This window comes from Schistocerca serialis, chromosome 3 (genome assembly GCF_023864345.2).
Source record: "Schistocerca serialis cubense isolate TAMUIC-IGC-003099 chromosome 3, iqSchSeri2.2, whole genome shotgun sequence".
Classification (NCBI taxonomy): Eukaryota; Metazoa; Arthropoda; class Insecta; order Orthoptera; family Acrididae; genus Schistocerca; species Schistocerca serialis.
Genome location: NC_064640.1, coordinates 410,457,072 through 410,481,697, shown reverse-complemented (window position 1 = coordinate 410,481,697; position 24,626 = coordinate 410,457,072). Strand labels below are relative to the sequence as shown.

Sequence of the window (24,626 nt, the reverse complement as noted above, 5' to 3'; positions counted from 1 at the left end):
CCAAAAGATATTCAATAACTGCTGTTTTCTTGGAATGCACTTCAGTTACAGATGCTATTCTGAAGACTGATTATATTGCTACCATCTACTGTTAGTTGCTGGAAGTATGAGATTATGCCGGAATGTTTAAGAATGTTACAAACAAAATTACAATATCTTTTAATCAAAATTGGCTGAGAAAAAAGTGTTACATTATTTTTGAATGCCCCTTGTCTTAATACTTCTTCTAGATCTTTAGTTAAGATAAAATGTGGAACTTCCAGATAGATTAAAATTGTATGTCATCTGAGCTGTCAGGGCATACATTATAGCATGCACCAGAGTTTCAGTCTGCTAGCTATGCAGGAAGTTAAACATGGTATTCATAAACACAGACCTGTGGTTTAGAAGGTGTGACTGTAGTATGAATCAGATCCAGCTCATCAGGAGAGGATCACATTGCCCCGAGAACCTTTCAAAAACTGCTGCAGTTGTGGGTCTGAGAAACTAACTTGTGGGAGTGGTGTTCAACTGAAAGATTGTATCTTAGAATGCAATGAATTTAAGGCAAATTATTTTGATGGAGAGGGCAATTTAAGCCTTCTCTTGGTAAACTGTCAGTGTTGTTGGAAAAGTCAAAGATTTGTGGTAGCTATTAGGAAGTTATAAGTCCTAGGTTGTGAGGAGTTAAGGTTTGGAGAATGGAAATGAAGAAAGTGTAGGCTGTTGAAACTTATCATACTGGCTTGATGCAGGGTGAAAAAGTATATACAGAAACTCCTCTGGAGCTTAATAGAGATGATATACACAAGACATGGTGAGGGAAATAATTACAGCAGAGGATCTAAATCTAACCTCTGTAAGTCCATCCTTGTATGAGATAGTTGAGGGACTTCAGCTGTTCATTATAAAATGTAAAATTGAAAAGTCCTTCAGTCATCTATATTTTGACTGTATCTTACTTGTGCGACTAGTTTCAGTGTTTCACTGCACCATCTTCAGGCCCCTGTGTAAGGACAACAATAATGACAGTGTGAAGTACTTAATAAAGGGGTGGTGTAAAATTTAAGAGGCAGTTATCTACAGTGGTAACATGTAGTAAACATTTAACAAAAACCAAACTGTACAAGGTGACATCAAAGCCAATGATAAACTGAGAACAAATTCAATTATAACCTAAGAAATAAAATGAGAGGACAGTTGCATACTGAACGCATATAAACTCAAGAACAAAATATACATATATCATATATAGTAAAGTGAACCTACTAATAAGAGGAGAAAATTTCATGTCATTCTTAGGTGACTACAGTGTCACATATTGACAGTGTCGATACCTGTGAATCAGCTGGAGTAAAACAATCACAGTTGTATATTTGATGAGTGCAATTTGAAGGTAGTTATTTATATGCTGTCATATATTAGTGAAATACAAAACCATGTATCAGAGGTTAACACAATTCAAGCTGCCTCTACCACCATGTTCCGTATATTAATAAATTGCTGACCATTATATACCTTAAGAAGATGAAATTTTCGCTACTGCAGATAGACTCAAGTAAAAATAAAGATGTTATCCTATCATGCCAGAAACCAGATGGCAGTTATAAGAGTCGAGGGGCATGAAAGGGAACCAGTGGTTGGGAAAGGAGTGAGACAGGGTTGTAGCCTCTCCCCGATGTTATGCAATCTGTATATTGAGCAAGCAGTAAAGGAAACAAAAGAAAAATTCGGAGTAGGTATTAAAATCCATGGAGAAGAAATAAAAACTTTGAGGTTCGCCGATGACATTGTAATTCTGTCAGAGACAGCAAAGGACTTGGAAGAGCAATTGAACGGAATGGACAGTGTCTTGAAAGGAGGATATAAGATGAACATCAACAGAAGCAAAACGAGGATAATGGAATGTAGTCAAATTAAATCGGGTGATGCTGAGGGGATTAGATTAGGAAATGAGACACTTAAAGTAGTAAAGGAGTTTTGCGATTTAGGGAGTAAAATAACTGATGATGGTCGAAGTAGAGAGGATATAAAATGTAGACTGGCAATGGCAAGGAAATCGTTTCTGAAGAAGAGAAATTTGTTAACATCGAGTATAGATTTAAGTATCAGGAAGTCGTTTCTGAAAGTATTTGTATGGAGTGTAGCCATGTATGGAAGTGAAACATGGACGATAACCAGTTTGGACAAGAAGAGAATAGAAGCTTTCGAAATGTGGTGCTACAGAAGAATGCTGAAGATAAGGTGGGTAGATCACGTAACTAATGAGGAGGTATTGAATAGGATTGGGGAGAAGAGAAGTTTGTGGCACAACTTGACTAGAAGAAGGGATCGGTTGGTAGGACATGTTTTGAGGCATCAAGGGATCACAAATTTAGCATTGGAGGGCAGCGTGGAGGGTAAAAATCGTAGAGGGAGACCAAGAGATCAATACACTAAGCAGATTCAGAAGGATGTAGGTTGCAGTAGGTACTGGGAGATGAAGAAGCTTGCACAGGATAGAGTAGCATGGAGAGCTGCATCAAACAAGTCTCAGGACTGAAGACCACAACAACAACAACATCCTATCTTTCATAACTATTGGCGCCTTTCTTGTGTAGGAGGATGAGATAGGTTGAGAAACAAGAAAGGGCAGGTCACTCATACTCTAGTAAGCACTGTGCCAGCCTCATACCAGGGATGACCAGGACAAAGTGAGAAGGAAACTATGAAAAAGAGTGGATGGTTGCTTTACAATCTGTTACATTTAATGTTGATGAGTCCACATCATTTAACAGGATACTGGCATTGTTAATTTTTTTATTTTATCACTTTGATATTTTACAAAAATAACATTGTGTTGATTAAGTTAAATGTGGGTTAGAGAGAAAGTTAGCAGGATTGTTTCTGTTGCTACAATACACTTAAAATAAAATAAATTTGTAGAGTAGATAAATAGCCTTTATTTGGTAAGTTATTTGTCCAAACGATGAAGTACCTGATGAATTTTGGAAAGATAAGGGAAATTACAGCGATTAATTCTTTGTCTTCTATTTTCATCATTTTGTGTGGATAGCTGTCACGGTAGCATACCTCACTCTACCAAGGGAGACAGCGGCTATTAATTCAGTGATTGTTTAATATATTTTGAACAGCAGAATTTTTCTTAATCAGCAATGTTGTGTTTGATCAACATTGATTTTTATAGACAGTGTATGAGCACTAAGAGTCATAATGTAAGTTAACTGCCAGTGCTCCTCTCTCTCACCCAATGGCTATTCTCAATTGGGAGCATCTTGCCACAGGTTTTTCCCCATCAGATCACACAAAAGAGCATTTAACAAAAGAAATGTAAGCTCCAGAATGGCTTGTGTTATTTATTTCCATAGTCTGATCAGAAATTAGGGAAAACCTTCACACTGGCATATCATATAAAGTTATGTTTGCACTGAGTTATATAATAATATTAAAGTAATAATTTAAGCTCTGAGTATAATACACAAACAGTTAAAATACAATAATGTACAGAACAAAGTTTACACAATTCACAGACAGACAGTGCACATGACTTCATTCCCTTATGTTTCCTTGATGACTGTTGTGTCAGGAAGGGCATCTGGCCATGAAGCTAATTACTTAAATAAACTTTGCCTAATCTTGAAAAAATAGGTTCCTTGTTAGACAAGATAAACATTAGAGGAAAGAGAAAGAGAATATTGTATGTTCTGGAAGGATTTACTTGCATATGGGCAACATCGTACATGCTTCAAAGTAAATAATAATAAATTAATATAAATATTTCATTTCATCTAATAAGTTCTATTCACTGGAAGGAAACAATAAAATAATTTTTATCTCAAGAATTTAAAGCAATGCCACATAAAGGGCTAATACTATAGTAAAAACTCTTAAACCAAAACTAATGATGCAAAGTAGAGGAAGCATTGAGCAGTTGGCAGGCAGATAAATGATATCCAACCAAATCACTACAGTCTTGTACTGTGTTCATAGGGCCCATTTTGTGTCACCCATGTAACAGTCAATATGTCAAGGTGTTTTTACTGAATGACTGAAGTATGCACAATTGATTTATGTATTGATTTCTCCCTGACTTATTTTTTTTTTTTTTTAGATAATTGCTTTAGGTAAACATTAGCATTAAAATATTGTAGAGCAAATTAAGGAAAAATGTTTTCATTATTTAATGAATTATAGTTTACAAAAGTTGTGAAATTATATTGTTTATCATTATCGTATTTATGAGTTTTAAAATTTCAGCAATGGAAAGGAGTGGTACCGTTTACGAAGCTCCGTCCGTCACCTGATGTTAAGGCCACAGGAAGTGCATGTATACTTTCCTGCTGTACAGGAAATTGCAAAAGATTTTGTCTCTCATTTAGAAAATATCCTCCTTGTTGATGGAAAAGTTGAAAATCTAAGAGATGAAGTATCAAAATGGGTTCAAGAGTGTAAGTATGTTATTTCAGCAGGAAACCTGAAGAGTATAATATCAATTTCTGTTTCTACATAAGTCAAACAAGTATTCTTCTTGCTAAAGTCAGTTAAAAAAACTTACAAAAAGATGGAGAAATCTTCACTTTTAAAAACTATTATCTCATAATTTGCAGTTTCATACACTTTGAAACCTTGCCGACAAAAAGGGAACTTGATAGCAAGTGTTTACTTTCATTGATAGTACCACTGCAGAAACATGAAATGACGGTGGAAGAAAACCTCTGTTTACACCCTCCAGCCTACATTTATCCTCTTGTTACACTTCATGACTGACAAGACAGTATGAAGTTTACATATTTATGTAACTACTGTGTGTATAGTGCTCCATTGACATATTTTTAAGTCTGTAATGGTGGTTTGGTTCTCTAATTCACTTGAAGTGAATGCCAGGATGGTTCCTTTGAAAAATTCATGGCTGAGTTGTGAGTTTCTGTTGTATTTTACTCCACTCTGAGCTTGGGATGAACTCTTGTTGACTGCATTGATGATAAGGCCTGAGTTTCCTTCTAAGCTTTATTCTCCCTTCTAAAGTTTGTGTTATAACAACCGTATGGGAAGGATACATTTCTGCTCACCACATAGAGGAGTCACAGACAGGCACAACAAAACACACACACACACACAGCTACTGCCTGTGTGTGCTAGGGCCCGACTGGTGCCTGGAGACAGTAACCAAGTATGTGTGAGTTGTTGCTTTATGGATGTGTGAGGGTTCTTTATCTGAGGAAGGACTTTGTGTCAGAGTTTAAATATTTCTAGTATTCGTTTCATTGTGCATGTCTACAGCTCAACGACTCCTCTACATAGTGATGAATAGCAACCTATTCTCTCTATGCTGTTGTTATAAAATATATATTTATACATTTACATGTATACTTCACAAGCTTGCTTACAATATGTGACTATAATTTCTCTCTACTGTTCCATTTGCAAGTGGCTCTTGGAAGAATGGCTACTAGTAAGTCTCCATACAAGCTCTAATTTCCTGATCTTCATGTTGTGACCATTTCACAAATCATATGTGAGAGGAAGTAGTATTTTGCTTGCCAGTTCTTGGAATGTACACTCTGAGTTATAGAAGTAGACTTGATGCAGAATGTGTGATGCAAAAAGCCTCTTGTACAGTGACTGCCTATAGACTTTGATGAGCATATGAGTAACACCCTCATATTTACTAAATAAATCCCTCATGAAACATGCTGCCCTTCTTGACTTCTTCTCTCTCTCTTCTGTTAACCCTTTCCTGCCCAAAAGGACTTAAAAGTCCTGTCAATTTCTAGAGTTGTTTTTCAACATTCTCTCCAAATATTAAACCATTTGATACAGTTTTTCATACATGGGAAGGGTCCCAGATTGATGAGTAGTGCTCAGTAATCGATCGAAGAAGTGTTTCTTCATAAATGACTTACAGTTCCTTAGGGCTCTTCCAATGAATCACAGCCTGGCATCTGCTTTTTCTACCACTATTTTTATGTGTTCATTCCTCTTTAGGATACTTCACATGGTTATTCTTAGGTATTTTGTGGTTGTTACTATTTCCAGTGATTTGTTGCCAGTAGTGTAATGAATCTAGAGTAAATTAATATTTTGCAGTATCCTTCCATCAGTTGTTTCTTTCACAGACCTGTTTCACAATCCAATCATTTCCAATCCTATTGCTTAAGACAAAGAAATTCAGTCCCCCTTTCTTGGTTGTTCTCAGTTGGTGTTTCCTCCTCACAGCACTCACTATGTGTTATGAACTGTGTGTTGACAGCCTGCCACTGGGATAATGCCAATATTTTATTTTATCATCCTATCCTGTGCAGGAACATAGGAAGATTTTTTTCCTTTCTGAATCCTGTAATAGGATACTTACTACTCATACTTTTGTTGTCACAAGGTTAGTAATGCAGTCTTATTAAAATGTACTGGAAGCAGCATTTTTTCTTTAACTTACTGTCATGATTGAGGTAACTGGAGAACAAGCACTATCAGAATCAAAAATGGATGATTCTCCCTCTACTGTTTAATTGTTGAAATAGAATTATAATGATGATATAAAAAGTTATAACGAATTATCTCAAGATAGGTGAATGGAATAAGCATATCCTTAATAACCAATTCATTTATCTGAACAATGGTCTAAACAATAAAAGGGCTAATTTTGCTGGTGAATGAAATAAGTGTTTTGTGATTTTCCATTTGGTAGTTCTCTCTGTAACCAGGATATATGGATTGAAACATTTTTGCATACTTTACTGTCATGGTCTTAGCTAGTTACTTAAATTACCTTTTGAACAACAGCAGTAGTTCACATTTTTATAGCATTTTGTTTTTGTTTAATTGTTCTGTATTGTCTGTAATTGTCAAAATTTTTTTTGTCTATTTCTTCTGCATCATACTGTAGAAGTAGCACCACTGATACAACAGTGGATCACAGAGTTAAAATCACATTTGTTGCTAAATAACATAACACACTTCACTTACAGACTGAAGTTGTCAGTAGGTGAGTGGCGATGGCAGAGATGAAGGTGTCCAAGATAAACACTGTTAACAATTACAAAGACATTTATTGACCTTAGTACATGGCATAGTGAGGCAGGCATGCCCCTCCACACTAACCCTGACTTAGATCAATGAACAGGCTTCCACCTGATGCTACTGAGCTGTCGCCTTGCATTACTGAGGCTGGCTGTCCCTGTAGGCCTCAGGCATTGATGTCAGTGGCACGTTGAGTTGTGCTGCAATGATGCCCCACTTGGGAGGTCGCCCTTCAGTTTTGCATGTGACTGCAGTGGCAGTGTGTGCAATTTTTGCCTCAGTGTGATGTAGGCTCGGCGGCACCTTGTCCATCTTGTGTCACTGTGACAGAATACGAAGGTGGCTGTGCACAGGGTACAAACCACTGCCCTGGGACAACAGTTGGCTGGCAGCTGGTAATGTGGTGCTGTGCCCCTCTAGGAATTCAGCATTAGAGTTTTCAGGGCAGAGATATGAAGCCCTGTGAATGACTTAGAGCAGACAGCAGGTACAGCCTGGTCTTATACCAGTGGCTGCAGCTGGCGGAATCCAGTCATCTTGCTATCTGGCATCACTCTGGCATCGTGATTGTGCTGCTGGATTGTGTTGATGAGAGTGATCCTTACCTTAAAATCCAGACTTATTTATATGCCTCCAATGCCCATTTGTTTCGTTAAAACCTGGTGCTTAGTCACATTAGCAAAACAAGATACTTGTCCTGGTGTGTCAACACCGACCCACTTGCTACACAGTTATTACAGAGCTCTGCTATCATTGCTATGAAATCCACTGGTGTGTCTGTTGTTGTAACCCACATGTCACCACACTTGTTGCTACTGGCCTGCGACTGTTGACGCTGTGCTTTGTAGTGCTTCCATGCTACTTTTCCTTATGTTTGTCAAAGATTAATAATAATTTTTTGACCAAAGACTGGGTTGTGGCATTACAGTGCCCTCCCCTACAGAAAAAACTCAGACCCTTAGGTCTTACCGTGGCGTGGAACTCTGATTACTTCTATGCTTAATCCGTAAAACTAGGACCTGATACTAAACTGGCCATTCTCAACTACTACACAAATTACTGTGTTCTTCCCTGACTCTGTAAATTTATCTTCCATCCCTTTGTCATAGTATCCAGTCTAGGGGAACTTGATATAGTCAACATGAAATGATTACTGTAATAACTTCAAGTTGAACAAATATATTTCAAGGAAGACGCAATACATCAAAGTCACAGATCAAGTAAACAGAGTAAAATGTGTGTACACTTTAACAGTCAAATCATAACTGAGTCCCAGTCTAGCGGCCGCTGGCTGGCTGGCCGCTTAGGTGGTGCTTCTGCTGCATGGCTGGCAGACAGCGCTGCATGTAGAGGACATGCGTAACTGCGCTGCGGCACTTTGAAAGATTGGCGAGTCACAACACTTTTCTCCCCTTTGAAGTTTTTGCACAGGTCTTGATGGAGGTGGCCTGTAGATTGCTAATACCGATAGGTGTTGTTTGACTGGCCGTAAAGTCTCGAGGAGGAGGCTTCCCGTATGGACGGAAGTATCCCTGATGATAACAGGTTGAGATGACAGGTGACGTGGGGGTCAAATTTGCTGGGGCCTTGTGCACCAGTCTGCCCATTGCGGCAAGTCCGGTTGTTATAACAGGAGACATGGGCGATGTGTCCACGTCCGTAGGAGAAGGAGGCAAGTAGAGTTGCTCCGACAGATGATGGTCATCTGGTTCCTGCATGGGCACGTCTCCTGGTGGCGTCAGTTCTTGTGCTGGCACCAATATGATGGTGAGAGGACTGCGTTGTGAGTAATGAGAGATTCCAGTATCACGAGCGTCAGGTAGAGCCGAAGGTGGTGTAGCGGTAAGAAGCCAGAAATTGGAGAAGTGCATCATCAGCAGCAGAAGTCAGGAGTTTCCTCATCTGAGCCTTAAATGTGCGGACCAGTCATTCAGCCTCACCGTTTGACTGTGGATGGAACGAAGGGGCCATGACATGCATGACGCCGTGACGGGCACAAAATTACGTAAAATCGGAAGAGGCAAATTCCGGACCATTATCAGTAACAAGAGTAGACGGAAGGCCTTCCAAAGAAAAATGCGAGCTAGAGCATTTGTGGTTGCCGCGGTGGTAGGCGACGTGCAATGGACAATGAAAGGAAAGTTAGAGTAGGCGTCAATAACGAGAAGCCAATAAGTACCTAAAAAAGGTCCCGCGAAGTCAGCATGAATACCCCTTCCAGGGCTTCTCAGGCGAAGGCCATGGTGACAAAGATGACTTCGGGGCGGCGGCCTGTGACGCACAAGGGCTGCAGGCAGCGACCATGTGTGCGATTTCAGAGTTGATGCCAGGCCAGTACACATGACTGCACACCAGAGATTTTGTGCGTGTGACACCCCAGTGCCCTTGGTGAAGGAGGCACAAGACTGAAGCACGCAAAGATTGCAGGTACCACAACACGCGGCGAAGCATTTTCAGTGGAAAGGAGGATAACACCATCCCTAGCCGTGAGGCGCTAACACAAAGCGTAGTAGCTCCGCAATGGATCAGAAGTCTTAGCGGACTGATGATCTGGCCAACCCTTCTGAATACAGCGTAAAACATGTGAGAGGGTAGGGTCAGAACCCGTAGTAGCCACCAGCCGGTCCCAGTGATGGGGAACCCGTCCACAACCCGCTGCTCGACAACATCCAGGTGGAAACACAAAAGTTCATTCCTATCGAATGCCTGATCAGGACCCGTGGGAAGGCGGGACAGTGCATCAGCATTCGCATGTTGAGCCGTTGGCCGGAAATGAATCTCATAATTGAAATGAGACAAGTAAAGAGCCCAACGCTGGAGGCGGTGTGCAGCCTTATCGGGAAGTGACGTTGATGGATGATACGAGGAAAAAAGTGGTTTGTGATCTGTAACAAGATGAAATTTGGATCCATAGCGAAAAACACCAAACTTATGAATAGCATAAATAATGGCCAAAGCTTCTTTTTCAGTTTGAGAATACTTTTGTTGGGCATCCGTGAGCGTTTTGGAAGCATAAGCAATGCGTTGTTCAGAACCGTCAGAAAAATGGTGCGCAAGGACTGCACCGACCCCATATTGAGAGGCGTCTGTGGCAAGAACAAGATGTTGGCCAGGTCGATAAGTAGCCAGGCACGGGGCCTGTTTCAGCACAGTCTTCAATTTCTGGAAAGTCGCATCGCATGACGTGGACCAGTGAAAAGGCACGTTTTTATGCAACAGCTGAGCCACCGAAGCAGCAGACGGTAAAAACTTAGAATAGTATGCTATTTTCCCCAAGAAGGCCTTAACAGATGTAGGGCCAGGAAGGGCATTGATCACAGTGACAGTTTGCTGAAGTGGACGAATACCATCCCGAGAGAGTTGAAACCGCAAGAATGTGATAGATGCCTGAAAAAATTTTGATTTCTGAAGATTACACTTAAGACTGGCAGTCTGTAAGACATGAAAAAGTGTGCGGAGATTTTGAAGATGTTCTTCAGTGGTGGAACCAGTGACAACAATGCCGTCCATGTAATTGATACACCCAGGGACAGGGAGCAATAATTATTCCAAGAATTGCTGAAAGAGAGCAGGGGCGCTGGCAACCCCGAATGGCAATCGTTGGTATTGATAGAGGCTGAAAGGCGTGTTAAGGACCAGAAACTGCCGGGAAGCAGCGTCAAGAGGAAGTTAATGATAAGCTTCTGATAGGTCAAGTTTAGAAAAAACACTGGCCTCCAGCACGTTTAGTGAACAATTTTTCAGGTCGAGGCATAGGGTAAGTGTTGATAAGGCATTGAGCATTTACAGTGGCTTTGAAATCGCTGCAGAGATGAATATCACCATTTGGCTTAGCAACGACGACGACACTAGAGGACCACTCACTGGAAGTGACAGGAAGCAAGACCCCTGAAGCAGTAAGACGATGCAGCTCCTGTTCTACCCGATCACGAAGGGCCACAGTAATGGGCCGAGCCTGAAAAAACTTAGGCCGAGCAGTGGGTTTGAGTGTGATATGAGCTTCAAAGTTGTTTGCACGGCCTAACCCATGAGAAAAAAGGGATGAAAATGTCATCGACAAGGAATCCAGTTGAGCATTAGGAATAGCATCAGAGACGATATTGACAGAGTCATCTATGGAGAACCCAAAAACGTGAAAGGCATCGAAACCAAAAAGATTCTCCGCTTTACTATGGTCGACCACAAATATGGGAACAGTGCGAACAACAGATTTGTAAGATACCTCCGCATCAAATTGTCCCAAGAGAGAAATCTTCTGTTTATTGTAAGTCTGTAATTGCCTAGTGACAGTTGACAGGATTGGAGAATGCAACTGAAGATACGTCTGAGAATTGATGATAGTGGCAGCAGAACCGGTATCCACCTGCATGTGAACATCTCGACCAAGTATTTGGACAGTGAGGAATAATTTCCCTGAAAGGGAAGAAGTACAATTGACAGAAAACACAGAATCAGCGTCATGTTCATGAACATCACGTATGCAGTCGGATTTGCAAACGGATGACACATGACCCTTTTCTTTGCATTTGTGACACACGGCCCAACGTTGTGGACAATCTTCTCGTGAATGTTTCGTAAAACACTGCGGACATGAAGGAAGTTGCCGTGGGTTTTGCTGCAGTTTCTTAGAGGCTTGTTTACGGTTAGGCCGAGACTGCACTTGGGAGCGTACTGCGGACATGTCGGCTGGCGGGGAAATGCCACATGGTTCGTCAACATCGCACAGAGGTTGTAATTCCCCAACATCGCCCCACGCCTCTATTTGCACTCCAGTGGCTCGAGAAATTTCAAAAGACTGAGCAATGGATAGGACTTCATCTAGAGTCAGATTTGCCAACTGAAGGGTACGTTGCCTAACATCTTTGTTGGGCATCGATCGGATAATAGCACTCCTTACCATGGAATCGGCGTAGGATTCTTTATGAACTTCAGTAACACATCGACACTTTCTACTGAGGCCATGAAGTTCAGCAGCCCAAGCATGATAGGATTGATTCAGTTGTTTTTGACAATGATAAAAGGCAACACGAGAGGCTACCACATGCATTTGCTTTTGAAAATCTACAGACAGAAGTGAGCACATTTCAACAAAGGACAAAGATGCAGGATCTTTCAAAGGAGCCAATTGTGACAACAACCAATACATTTGAGGTGAAATCCATGAAAGGAACAGAGACTTACATGTTTGTTCATCTGCGACATGAAACGCCAAGAAGTGTTGTCGAAGACGTTTTTCGTAACTGGACCAGTCTTTCGCCATCTCATTGTAAGGAGGAAAAGTAGGTATAGAACACAACGAGAGATGCCCCACATTTGATGCCGTGACAAAATCACGAATCGCTTTTGTGAGAAGCATTTGCTGTTCTATGAGACCTTGCAATAGTTGTTCTAAAGTAGCCATGGAAACATGTGGGTGAATGATGGAAACGAAAAATCACTACCTCGTTGCCAATTGTAATAACTTCAAGTTGAACAAATATATTTCAAGGAAGATGCAATACGTGAAAGTCACAGATCAAGTAAACAGAGTAAGATGTGTGTACACTTTAACAGTCAAATCATAACTGAGTCCCAGTCTAGTGGCCGCTGGCTGGCTGGCCGCTTAGGTGGCGCTGCTGCTGCATGGCTGGCAGACAGTACCACAGTACCACACGTGTAACTGTGCGGCGGCACTTTGAAAGATCGGCGAGTCACAACAATTACCTGCTGGTGGTCAGTTGAATGAGCATAATGTGTCCAAACTGATGAAACTGAACATTTCCTTTGCTTGTGGTAGTCCTTGTTACAGTTCCTGCCTCCCACTCAGATCCACTCACTGTACACAATCCACACAGTTCCTGACATATTGATTATCATCATTCCTTCTCTTCCACAAATACTTTCCTGCCACTCTCCAGTTCATTGTCTGAGATCCCCCAAGATACGATAAAATGTGATCATACATCTCACATAACACTTCTACTTTCAGCTTGGCTGGCACCACCTCTCGTGTTCCCAATTTTATCTCTCTATGTAACAATTCATTTTGCTTGGTAAACAACTGTTGCTTGCCATACCGTTTACACTCTCTGTTGGCACTCTGCGCTGCTTGCATTTCCTCAAGGCCATGACCTAGTGCCTCTATTACAGCTACTTTTCTGCTAAGCCCATCTGCATTTCCATGTTTCTTTCCTGGTCTGTGGAATACTTCATACTCAAATTCACTGAGTTTCAGCGCCCACCTCATCAATATACTTGATGGGCCCTTCAAACCAAGTAACTACTTCAAAGCAGCATGGTCTGTCAGTGCCTCGAACTTCCTTCTGTACAAGTAACCCTGGAGTAACATACACTCCTGGAAATTGAAATAAGAACACCGTGAATTCATTGTCCCAGGAAGGGGAAACTTTATTGACACATTCCTGGGGTCAGATACATCACATGATCACACTGACAGAACCACAGGCACATAGACACAGGCAACAGAGCATGCACAATGTCGGCACTAGTACAGTGTATATCCACCTTTCGCAGCAATGCAGGCTGCTATTCTCCCATGGAGACGATCGTAGAGATGCTGGATGTAGTCCTGTGGAACGGCTTGCCATGCCATTTCCACCTGGCGCCTCAGTTGGACCAGCGTTCGTGCTGGACGTGCAGACCGCGCGAGACGACGCTTCATCCAGTCCCAAACATGCTCAATGGGGGACAGATCCGGAGATCTTGCTGGCCAGGGTAGTTGACTTACACCTTCTAGAGGACGTTGGGTGGCACGGGATACATGCGGACGTGCATTGTCCTGTTGGAACAGCAAGTTCCATTGCCGGTCTAGGAATGGTAGAACGATGGGTTCGATGACGGTTTGGATGTACCGTGCACTATTCAGTGTCCCCTCGACGATCACCAGTGGTGTACGGCCAGTGTAGGAGATCGCTCCCCACACCATGATGCCGGGTGTTGGCCCTGTGTGCCTCGGTCGTATGCAGTCCTGATTGTGACGCTCACCTGCACGGCGCCAAACACGCATACGACCATCATTGGCACCAAGGCAGAAGCGACTCTCATCGCTGAAGACGACACGTCTCCATTCGTCCCTCCATTCACGCCTGTCGTGACACCACTGGAGGCGGGCTGCACGATGTTGGGGCGTGAGCGGAAGACGGCCTAACGGTGTGCGGGACTGTAGCCCAGCTTCATGGAGACGGTTGCGAATGGTCCTCGCCGATACCCCAGGAGCAACAGTGTCCCTAATTTGCTGGGAAGTGGCGGTGCGGTCCCCTACGGCACTGCGTAGGATCCTACGGTCTTGGCGTGCATCCGTGCGTCGCTGCAGTCCGGTCCCAGGTCGACGGGCACGTGCACCTTCCGCCGACCACTGGCGACAACATCGATGTACTGTGGAGACCTTACGCCCCACGTGTTGAGCAATTCGGCGGTACGTCCACCTGGCCTCCCGCATGCCCGCTATACGCCCTCGCTCAAAGTCCGTCAACTGCACATACGGTTCACGTCCACGCTGTCGCGGCATGCTACCAGTGTTAAAGACTGCGATGGAGCTCCGTATGCCACGGCAAACTGGCTGACACTGACGGCGGCGGTGCACAAATGCTGCGCAGCTAGCGCCATTCGACGGCCAACACCGCGGTTCCTGGTGTGTCCGCTGTGCCGTGCGTGTGATCATTGCTTGTACAGCCCTCTCGCAGTGTCCGGAGCAAGTATGGTGGGTCTGACACACCGGTGTCAATGTGTTCTTTTTTCCATTTCCAGGAGTGTATTTTCATATATCAAGTTAAGAATTTCCCTTTCCATTGTAGAATAATTCTTCTGCACTGTGTTCAACTATCTTGATGCATAGGCAACAGGATGTTTTTGCCTGTTGATCTCCTGGCTCAAAACACACCCTGGAGTGTGATTCGACATATCACATGATAATATGAACTCCTGAAAATCTGGAAACATCAACACCAGACTTGACGTTTATACTCTCTTGAACTTGAAAAATGCTTCCTGGCACTCTCCTGATCATACCATCTTAATCTCCTTCTTCAGCAACTGTGTAATTGGTCTGGCAATGTCCACAAACCCCTTCATGATTTTCTATAATAATTTGTGAGACTGAGGAAAGATTGCAATTCCATGGTTGTTTGTGCTACCAGAAAGTCTTGGACTGCCTATATTAACCTCATATCAGTCCTCACATTGTCCCTACTAATGATATGGCCCAGATAGTTAACCTCTTCAAGTGCAAAGTGACATTTTTCTGTGCTGTGTGTCAAATGGGCTGCTCATAATCTTTTAAACATTTCCCTCATACTTTGTCTATGCTCTTGATTATATCATCAAGATGACATTGAAGCAGTTTCAGTCCCTTCAGCACTCTGTCCAGTAGCTGTTTGAATGTTGCTGGTACATTCTTCAACCCAAAGGGCAACCTTATATACTGATAGTGTCCTCAAGGTGCTGAAAGTGCTGCTTTCAGTCTATCTTCTAGAGCAACTTCTAACTGATGATAAGCCTCTCCAGTCCAATATCAAGAAGTACTGGCCTTGCACTGGGTTGTCTATCATCTCTGTGATGTTTGCAGTTGGGTAGGCATCTGTTGTAATCTTACTATGAGGCTGGTGGTAATCTCAACAAAACCAATATTTCTCTAAACCATCCATAAATGTTTTTCGGCATGGTCACAATTCCTGCCCCCTCCCCCTCCCCCCTCCCAAGTATTAGTACTGTCTTCCACAGTTCCATCAACAAACTGTTGGTTTATATAGTCCTCCAAAACTGGTTGCAGCAGTCATGGAATTCTGTACAGCCTCTGATACACCAGTGCTTTGTTTCCTGCTGGAAACTTGTGTTTTGTTACTCGTGTAGCAGGCAATGGCTCCTGTAGAAAAAACAAATCTTGAAATTATAGCAACAGGCTCTCCATCATTGTCTTATCCATTCCCCTTGAATACTTCAATTCATCACAAAATGCAGTCCTAGAAGCATCCAGTGCCTCATCATAGCCAACACTCCAGTGTGGCAATCTTCCTCATCCAGCATCTCTAATGTAGCTAAAAACAACTTAACTTCTTCGGCTCCAAAATGATCTGCATTGACATGTACTGCAGTGCCTCCATTACTCTCATATATGCATGCAATACTACATTTCACCAAACAACACATCATAACCAATATTTCGCTAACCTCTAGCAGTTATATCACACACAACATATCAACTGGTAATTCAGTCTCCACATTCACCCATAGCAATTTTCCAGTGCCTCCTGAAATACAATCATTTGAATTGGGCCATAATGTTGTTGCTTGTGGTTTAACTGGGCTGTTTTATACATTAGCTGTTCCTCATGGCAACAGCTTCTCCTAGTCAGAATCTGTTCCCATTAATTTCCACTACACATTGTCAAAAGTCAGTATATCATGATGATGATACAGAAAGTCCAATTATAGGATTGTGCTGTACCCCTCGCTTACATAAGATACCACTTCTACACGTTGCTTAAATTTGTTTGCCTCGAGTGAAAAGCTCTTCACTACTGACCCCAATGACTGTATATCATTATCCCCTACCCCTATCCACAAAATATTCCACTGCTTCATTATACTTTCTGGACATAGTACCCAAATGCTCTTGAAAAAACTGTGCACTAGTCTACTTCCTGTACTTTTGTTACAACCCCTGTCTCTTTGCATTACGCAATGCTTCTGTGCATCTTACAAACAACTTCACTTTCTCCATCAAATGCAACCTCGCAATCTGCAATAACTGCTTATCCGACCAGCTCCCTATGTTAGATGATGACATAAGATCTACAAATGCTGCCATATCCTCATACACCATACTGCAGAAGGAAGAAACAAGGTTAACAATAGCTGGATCCACCCCTACGACATGAGATCTCAACAATCATATTTCATGATCCATCTTTGCCAATGAATTGTTTACAATCTCATTATTTGCTCTCAGCTTAGCTACCTGATTCACTAAGATCGCAAAGTCTCCTCCTTCGTGACATCTTGTGTCTCTGACTTTGCCTCTCCCTCTGCCTTACTCATTTTTACAACTCCAAAAAACACACAGAAATAACAAAACTGATATAGATACAACTAGTAATCACAGAGTACTCTATCAACTTACTTCTTTTGTCTAATCATGAGCCATATGGATGCCCTACGGCGTCTAGCCATGTGCTCAAAATGATTACACGTAAAACAATTCACTGCTACTGATTCAGCAAAAGGGACAGAGTGTCCAAGTAAATTACATTAAGTACAATGCACAGGTACCAGACACTCACCTCTACAATTCCCCTTAAACTGTGACAAGTCAGCCAACTTCTTTTGTCTTGTAAGGCTATTGTTGTTGTTGTGGTCTTCAGTCCAGACTCGTTTGATGCAGCTCTCCATGCTACTCTATCCTGTGCAAGCCTCTTCATCTCCAAATAAGTACTGCAACTTACATCCATCTGAATTTGCTTACTGTATTCATCTCTTCATCCCTCCCTCTATGATTTTCACATCTACACTTCCCTCCAATACTAAATTCGTAATCCCTTGATGTCTCAGAATGTGTCCTACCAATCGATCCCCTGTTCTAGTCAGGTTGTGCCACTAATTTCTTTTCTCATCAGTTCTGTTGAGTATCTCCTCATTATTTACGTGATCTGCCCATCTAATCTTCAGCATTCTTCTGTAGCACCACATTTCAAAAACTTCTATTCTCTTCTTTTCTAAACTGTTTATCATCCACTCCAGACAAATACCTTCAGAAAAGATTTTCTAACACTTAAATCTATATTCGATGTTAACAAATTTCTCTTCTTCAGAAACACTTTTCTTACCTTTGCCAGTCTACATTTTATATCCTCTCCATTTCAGCCATCATCAGTTATTTTGCTGCCCAAATAGAAAAACTCATCTACTACTTGATTTTCTAACCTTGTATAATTACATCACCTAAACTCTGACTCCGTGACTATCAGCACACAAGAGCAAACCAGTTTCACTCACCCTAATGATGGTAATGTGAGCTGTGACTTGGATGATGTGCTGCGGGAGTAGCAGCCCTCCACTGACAATTGCGGCAATGTCAGTCCGCCTGTCACCACTCTGTAGCATCAGAAGGTTAGTGACAGACATGAGAGTGTCCATGGCAAACACTGTTAACAATTACAAGAGCTTTATTGATCTTGACAAACAGCATAGTGAGGCAGACACATCCCTCCTCACTGACTCTGACTTGTAGTGAAGAACAGGTGGCAGCTTCTGCCTACCGTATTTACTCGAATATAAGCCGCACTCAAATCTAAGCCACACCTGAAAAATGAGACTCGAAATCAAGGAAAAAAAATTTTCCCAAATCTAAGCCACACCTGAAATTTGAGACTCGAAATTCAATGGGAGATAAAAGTTTTAGACTGCCCCTCCAAGTTGAAACAAAGTTGGTCCATTGTAACATGAGATTCAATTGAGGTCAAATGGATGAAGATACAGCTACAGTAGTTTGGTTCAAGTCATAAGCTTAACAGTTAAGCTTTACCAAGTAGCCATTGCTATGTGTCAAGCTCTCTGTCCGTATTTATATGGGTACCCTTCCTTTTTCACGTGGTTCATCTGATTTGAATCGATTGGTTATTTTGCTTTGATCTGGTAAGTGCCGTTCTCTTTGTTACAGGTGTTTATGTCACTCTAGGCTGAAAATGCATTATTGTACTGTGTCATGCATTGTTTGTCGCATTCCGATAATGAGTGTTTACGATCTGTCGCCGCTTGCGGCATGGCTTGCTTTTGTGCACGCTACAGCCACTGACAATAAAAAAAAGAGAGGAATTGTCTCATAAGTGAAACAATGGCAAGAGACTGCTATTTGTTGTTACTTACACTGCTGCTTTTACTTACGTTGCTGCTTTCTTTGATAATGATCAACAAGAACCAAATAATAGACTGCATATGATAGATGATGTTCTGAACGAGAGTTTAGCAAAAATTTTTCTCCATTTGAAAATCTTTGCAGATGCTTCTTTAGTACATTACATTCTGCACAGAAATTAGAGTCATCTTAGATTTAAAAATCTAGTCAGTTGCCGTGCTTCATTTCTGACTGTATCACTATTCAGCATAAGAATAATATGAATATAAACATGACATGATATGTATATTCTTCCACGTTTGCTGTTTTCTCACTCTAGTTTCATAGTTTATTAGGCAGACAGGATTTAAATGAGATAGCAGCAAACATGAAAGAATGCATGGCATAATGTTTACATTCTTCTACCTTTTCTTTTAATTTATTTACTGACGCAGGGGTTTTGGTGCCAGTATTTATCTTTGTGCCTGCAAAGGATGCCTGTGTAGCACTACATAAATTCAGCAGCAGCAGTTAGTTGTGGCGGCACCTACCAACATTTTTCAGAACTTCCACTTACTTTGCACTCAGTTCTAAGCCGCAGGCAAGTTTTCGGATTACAAAAACCAGAAAAAAAGTGCGGCTTAGATTCTAGTAAATGTGGTAGTGCTGATGAGCTGTCGCATCACATTGCTTAGGTCAGCAGCCTAGTAGCACATGTACATTGACATCTGTGGCACATCAAGTTGTGTTGGGATGGCACACCACATGGGAGGTGGCCCCTTGGTTTTGCACGCAACCGCGGAGGCGGTGTGTGCCCTACTTCCTTTGGCTTCACGTAGGCTCTGCAGCCCTGTGTCATGTAGGCTCAGTAGACCATCACCCTGCTTGCAAAGTGTAATGGAATATGTGGATGGTTGTGTGTGGGGTACGGTCTGCTGCCATCCGACAGCAGTTGGTTGGTGACTGACATTGTGACGCTGAGTCCCACTAGGATCTTAGCATTGGAGTTGGCAGCTGTAGATGGCAGATATGCATGATCGAAACACCAAGTCCTGTGAAGAACTTAGTGCAGATGGCAGGTGCAGCTCAGTCTCGAACCCATGACTGTAGCTGGCGGAACCCAGCCATCATGCTATCCAGTGTCATTCTGGCATCATGGTGGTACTGCTGCCTTCCAGTGATGATAAGTGATCTCTGCCTTAAAATTCAGACTTATTTATATGCCTCCAGTGTCCATTTGTTTTGTTAAAACCCAGCACCTAGTCACATTGCCAAAACGAAAGACTTGCCCTGGGGTGGTTATACCGCCCCCCTTGCTACACATTTATGGCTGTGCAGTGCCGTTTATCACTGAGCTCTGTTATCCTCACTCCGCAATCCCCTGATGTGTTCATTATTGTCGTGCATGTCACCACACTTGTGGCTCCTGGTCCACAGCTCTATGTCACTTCCATGCTACTTTTCCTTACTTTTGTTAAAGACTAACAATTTTCTCACCAAAGGCTTGGTCACGGCACTACAAGGCTATGACTGGACACTGTACCAAAGGTTCTACATGTACAGTTTTTATTATTCATACTGTACGTGCTCTTTGGAGTGCAAAGATAAGGACATGAATTATATACAACACATCCAAGAGACCAGTATGGCAATATTTGCCATCACAGACTTTTAATGATCCTGCAGTCAATTATTGTATCTCTTACTTACTCTTCAGCTCTACAGTCCTTGAAGGGCCTTGGCCTGCATCACAATATACTGCCATTCTATCCGGTCCATGGCTTTCCATCTCCATCCTCTGACACCCAGCTTTTTCATGTCTCCTTCAATTCCATCCATCCATCTCTTTCTGGAAAGTCCCTTCCATCGTGTGCCTCCAGCCTTGCCATCAAAAAACTTCTTACATGTTCTGTCTTCCTCCAATCTGACCACGTGTCCTGCCCACCACACTCTTTTTATCTAAATGGTAGCGAAAACATCAGGTTCTTCAAAAAGTTGTTCTAATTCTGCATTCGTACACATGTGCCAACAATCTTGATTGTATTTTGGGCCAAATATTTTATGCAGAACCTTTCTCTCCCAAATGCTAAGGATCATTTCCTCATTTGCAGTCACAGTCCATGTCTCAGCATCATACATAACAACTGGTCTTAATAATTGTTTTGTAAATGAGGATTTTAGATTTTTGTGATAGAAGTGAGCTCTTAAGCATGGGTAGTGTGACAAAGTAGCATCTGTTGCCTGCTGCTGTTCTAACTTTCACTTTGCTGCTGATGTAATTTGTCTCTGTGACAGTTGATCTGATGTATTTGAAGTCTCTCACCCTTGAAAACTAATTGTTGGCTATCCCGAGATTTGACAGGTTTCGCTGGTTGGTCATTGCCATATATATGGTCTTTTCAACATTGACTACCGGGCCAAGTTCCCTTGTACCTCTCTCCAGTTGTTGATAGGCATCAGCCAGCACAGCACTGTTTTGTGCGAGTAATGCCACATCATCAGCGTAGGCTAGGTACTGCAGTGAATGACTAAAAATGGTTCCTCCTCTATTTAACTCTATCTGGCTTATGACTTTTTCTAGGCAGAGGTCAAATAGCTGTAAGGAGATATTGTCACCCTGTCTCAGTCCCTTCTTGACTTCCACTTCTCTGGAGATTTTGCCTTGTATTTTTACTGTACAGTTGGTTTCACTGAGAGGCATCATAGTAAGTTTAATGAGCTTCTTAGGTAGTCCAGCCTCTTCCATCACATTCTGCAATGTCACTCTTGAGATGCTACTATACGTTTTGTTTAAAATTGATGTAAATCTGGTGTACGTTTATTTGTTGTTCATAACATTTTTGAAGTAGCTTGCGTAATGTGAATATTTGGTCAGTTGTCGACCTATTTCTTCTAAACCTACTCTGATGGTCTCCAATTCTCTCTTCCACATAGGGAGTAAGCCTCCTAGTTAGCCCGCATCTCGTGGTCGTGCGGTAGCGTTCTCGCTTCCCACGCCCGGGTTCCCGGGTTCGATTCCCGGCGGGGTCAGGGATTTTCTCTGCCTCGTGATGGCTGGGTGTTGTGTGCTGTCCTTAGGTTAGTTAGGTTTAAGTAGTTCTAAGTTCTAGGGGACTGATGACCATAGATGTTAAGTCCCGTAGTGCTCAGAGCAATTTGAACCTCCTAGTTACGATGATGGTGTGAATTGCCGTCAGCTCCACAGTGGCTCCTAACCTCAATTATGTCCGATTTGTGCCTCCGATCAATCAATATATGGTCTATCTGATTCCTAGTTCTCCATCTGGTGACATCCATGTTTCTTTGTGTATCTTTTTTTGTGGAAAACATGTACTGGTGACAGTCATGTTTTTACTTACAGCAAAATCTACAACTGTAATTCCATTGTCATTTGATATTTCATGGTGACTATGTCTTCCTATAGTTGGTTGATAAGCCTCTTCTTTTCCTGTTTTTGCATTCAAGTCTCCTATTAAGATTTTAACACCACAATTGGGAGCCTGATCATACAACCTTGCTATGAAACTCGTCCTTTGGTTGTTCATCTGCCTCTTTTGTGGGTGCATGTACATTTGTAATTGTTATGTTGAAAAATTTTTGCCCTTAATCTCAATGTGGAGATCCATTCTTTGATTGGTTTCAAGCGCATCATAGCATGTTTCAGTCCTTTAGTGACCACAAAACTTTTACCAAAGGTATTCGTCCTCCGCCACTATAGAAGATAGTGAAATTTCCTGAGTCCATTATGTCACTTCCCTTGCACCCAGTTTCCAGGAGAGGAAATAGTTTTATACCATAGTTGTTTACTTGTGTTAGCAGCTGGCATATGGCTCCAGATTGGTATAGGCTCCACACATTCCTTGTTCTTATGTACATACCTCATATACGTTTTTTGTTTGCTTGGGCTGTCATCAAAATATCTGTCCAGCTTATTCCTTTGTTAGCATTTGCAACAAGTGATTTTTATTGGGGAAGACTGTTAACCTCCCACCCAACCATTTGGGGGATTGCCCCTTACAGCTTGCTGGGTAGCTGGCTACATTTTTAGGGGCGCATCCTTAATCTTTGTAGGTCCCTCTACTGAGTGCAAGGCAACAGTTGACGGTTTGGGGCTACTCTACCTTTCTTCCAAGCCATTGGCACTCATACCTGCTGGTTTTTGTCTGCCCCAGGTATTTTATTTCCCTGGTACCCTCCATATTTGGAGAACACTCCTCTATCCACCACTTGGGGAAGTGCCCAATGGAGGACCTACAACCCCACATGGGAATTATTGTTTCGTTAAAGACTAATAATTTTCTGACCAAAGACTGGGTCACAGCACTAAAAGGCTGTGACTGAACACTCTACCAATCGTTATACGTGTACAGTGCTGGTAGAGCACTTGCCTGCGAAAGGCAAAGGTCCTGAGTTCAAGTCTTGGTCCGGCACACAGTTTTAACCTGCCAGAAAGTTTCACAGTTTTTATTATTCATATTGTACATGCTGTCAGGAGTGCAAGGATAAGGACATGAATTATGTACAACACATTCAAGGGACCAGTATGGCAATATTTGCCATCACAGATTTTTAATTATCCTGCAGTCAATTATTGTATTTCAGTATTGGAAAATGGCCTAAGATTGAAACTGTATGATAGTACAAAAAATAAACCAAAACAAACTGACAATTGCAGTTGGTATAGAGTCAGTATATTTTTTAGTGAAGGTTTTTGTAGAATAGTAAATAGTGTCTCTAGTTGTGATTTGTTTTGTTTCTCCTGAGGATGTTACTATAAGATTTGGAGGAACTGAAGTGTTAGTTTTGTATTGTTTCTCTAAGAAGGCAATATGCATCTTGTATACCTCTAGCCCTTGATTTAAATAACATCTAGCACTGTTTATACATGGAGACAGGACCCCGGGGTGAATTCAACTTTTCTGTTGGAACTTCCACTCGTCTATGTATTACACAGACTTATTTGCCATCCGCATCTCATCAGTTTCAAAATGTATTGAAAATGTGCTGAGCACTGGCAGTGAGATTACTCCCTTTTGGTTGTCCATCCTTTTGCTTGTTCTGTGTGTGTGTTTATTTGGAAGTGTCAGATTACGTTTGGTTATTGTAACTGACATCTGGATTTTGTGATTCAGAGATACATTTCTGTATAGTAACTGATCATAGAACATTTTGTTCCATGCAAATGAATAATATAAAAAAACAAGAAGTTATCCTTGTCATTATAAACAGCCTTTCTTGTTCATTCTTGATATCCTGAATGTGGTAGATAACAGAGCTCAGGTCAATGAATGCTTCATGAATTCCATAAAACTTCTAATACATCTGCACACCATCACCTAAACTTCCTAACAGGTATAAGTCAGTATGTCATTCATAATGACATACTGAAAGCAAAGGTAACATAAAGGATTCCTCAAAGCCCATGATCCAGAATGAGTCAAGAAATATTACTTCCTGCAATGTGCATCTTGCATAATGACCACAATTTTAAAATTAGAAAAAGTTCAGATCTATGCTGTGCGATGTCAACAGTAATTCTTTCCATTTATCATCTGTAAATGGAATAGGGAAAAGTAAAATCAATGTTGTGTACTATTTATCCTTCAACACACACTATAGAGTAGCTTGCAGGGTGCAGATATGAATGTATATGTTTGTGTTATTGTACTTTTTGTGTTTATCATTGATAATGAAAGCTTAGATGTGTGCAATTGGTTTGTTTTTCCACTGATTCATATTTTCATGTTTTAAACATCCTTACTAAAGTCGATCAATATTGTACTTTTGTTTTCATGCAATTTAA

At 41.7% G+C, this 24,626-nt stretch overlaps 1 protein-coding gene across 2 annotated transcripts in view; it reads left to right on the top strand.

The window, feature by feature from the left end:
• Window positions 1–24,626, top strand: part of LOC126470273 (probable cytochrome P450 CYP44) — a 279,280-nt gene that overhangs the window by 87,314 nt on the left and 167,340 nt on the right. For both annotated transcript variants that reach the window (XM_050098015.1, XM_050098016.1), the window contains exon 4: window positions 4,237–4,427. In XM_050098015.1, the coding sequence (XP_049953972.1) occupies window positions 4,237–4,427 (191 nt within the window). The remainder of the gene's footprint in view (window positions 1–4,236; window positions 4,428–24,626) is intronic.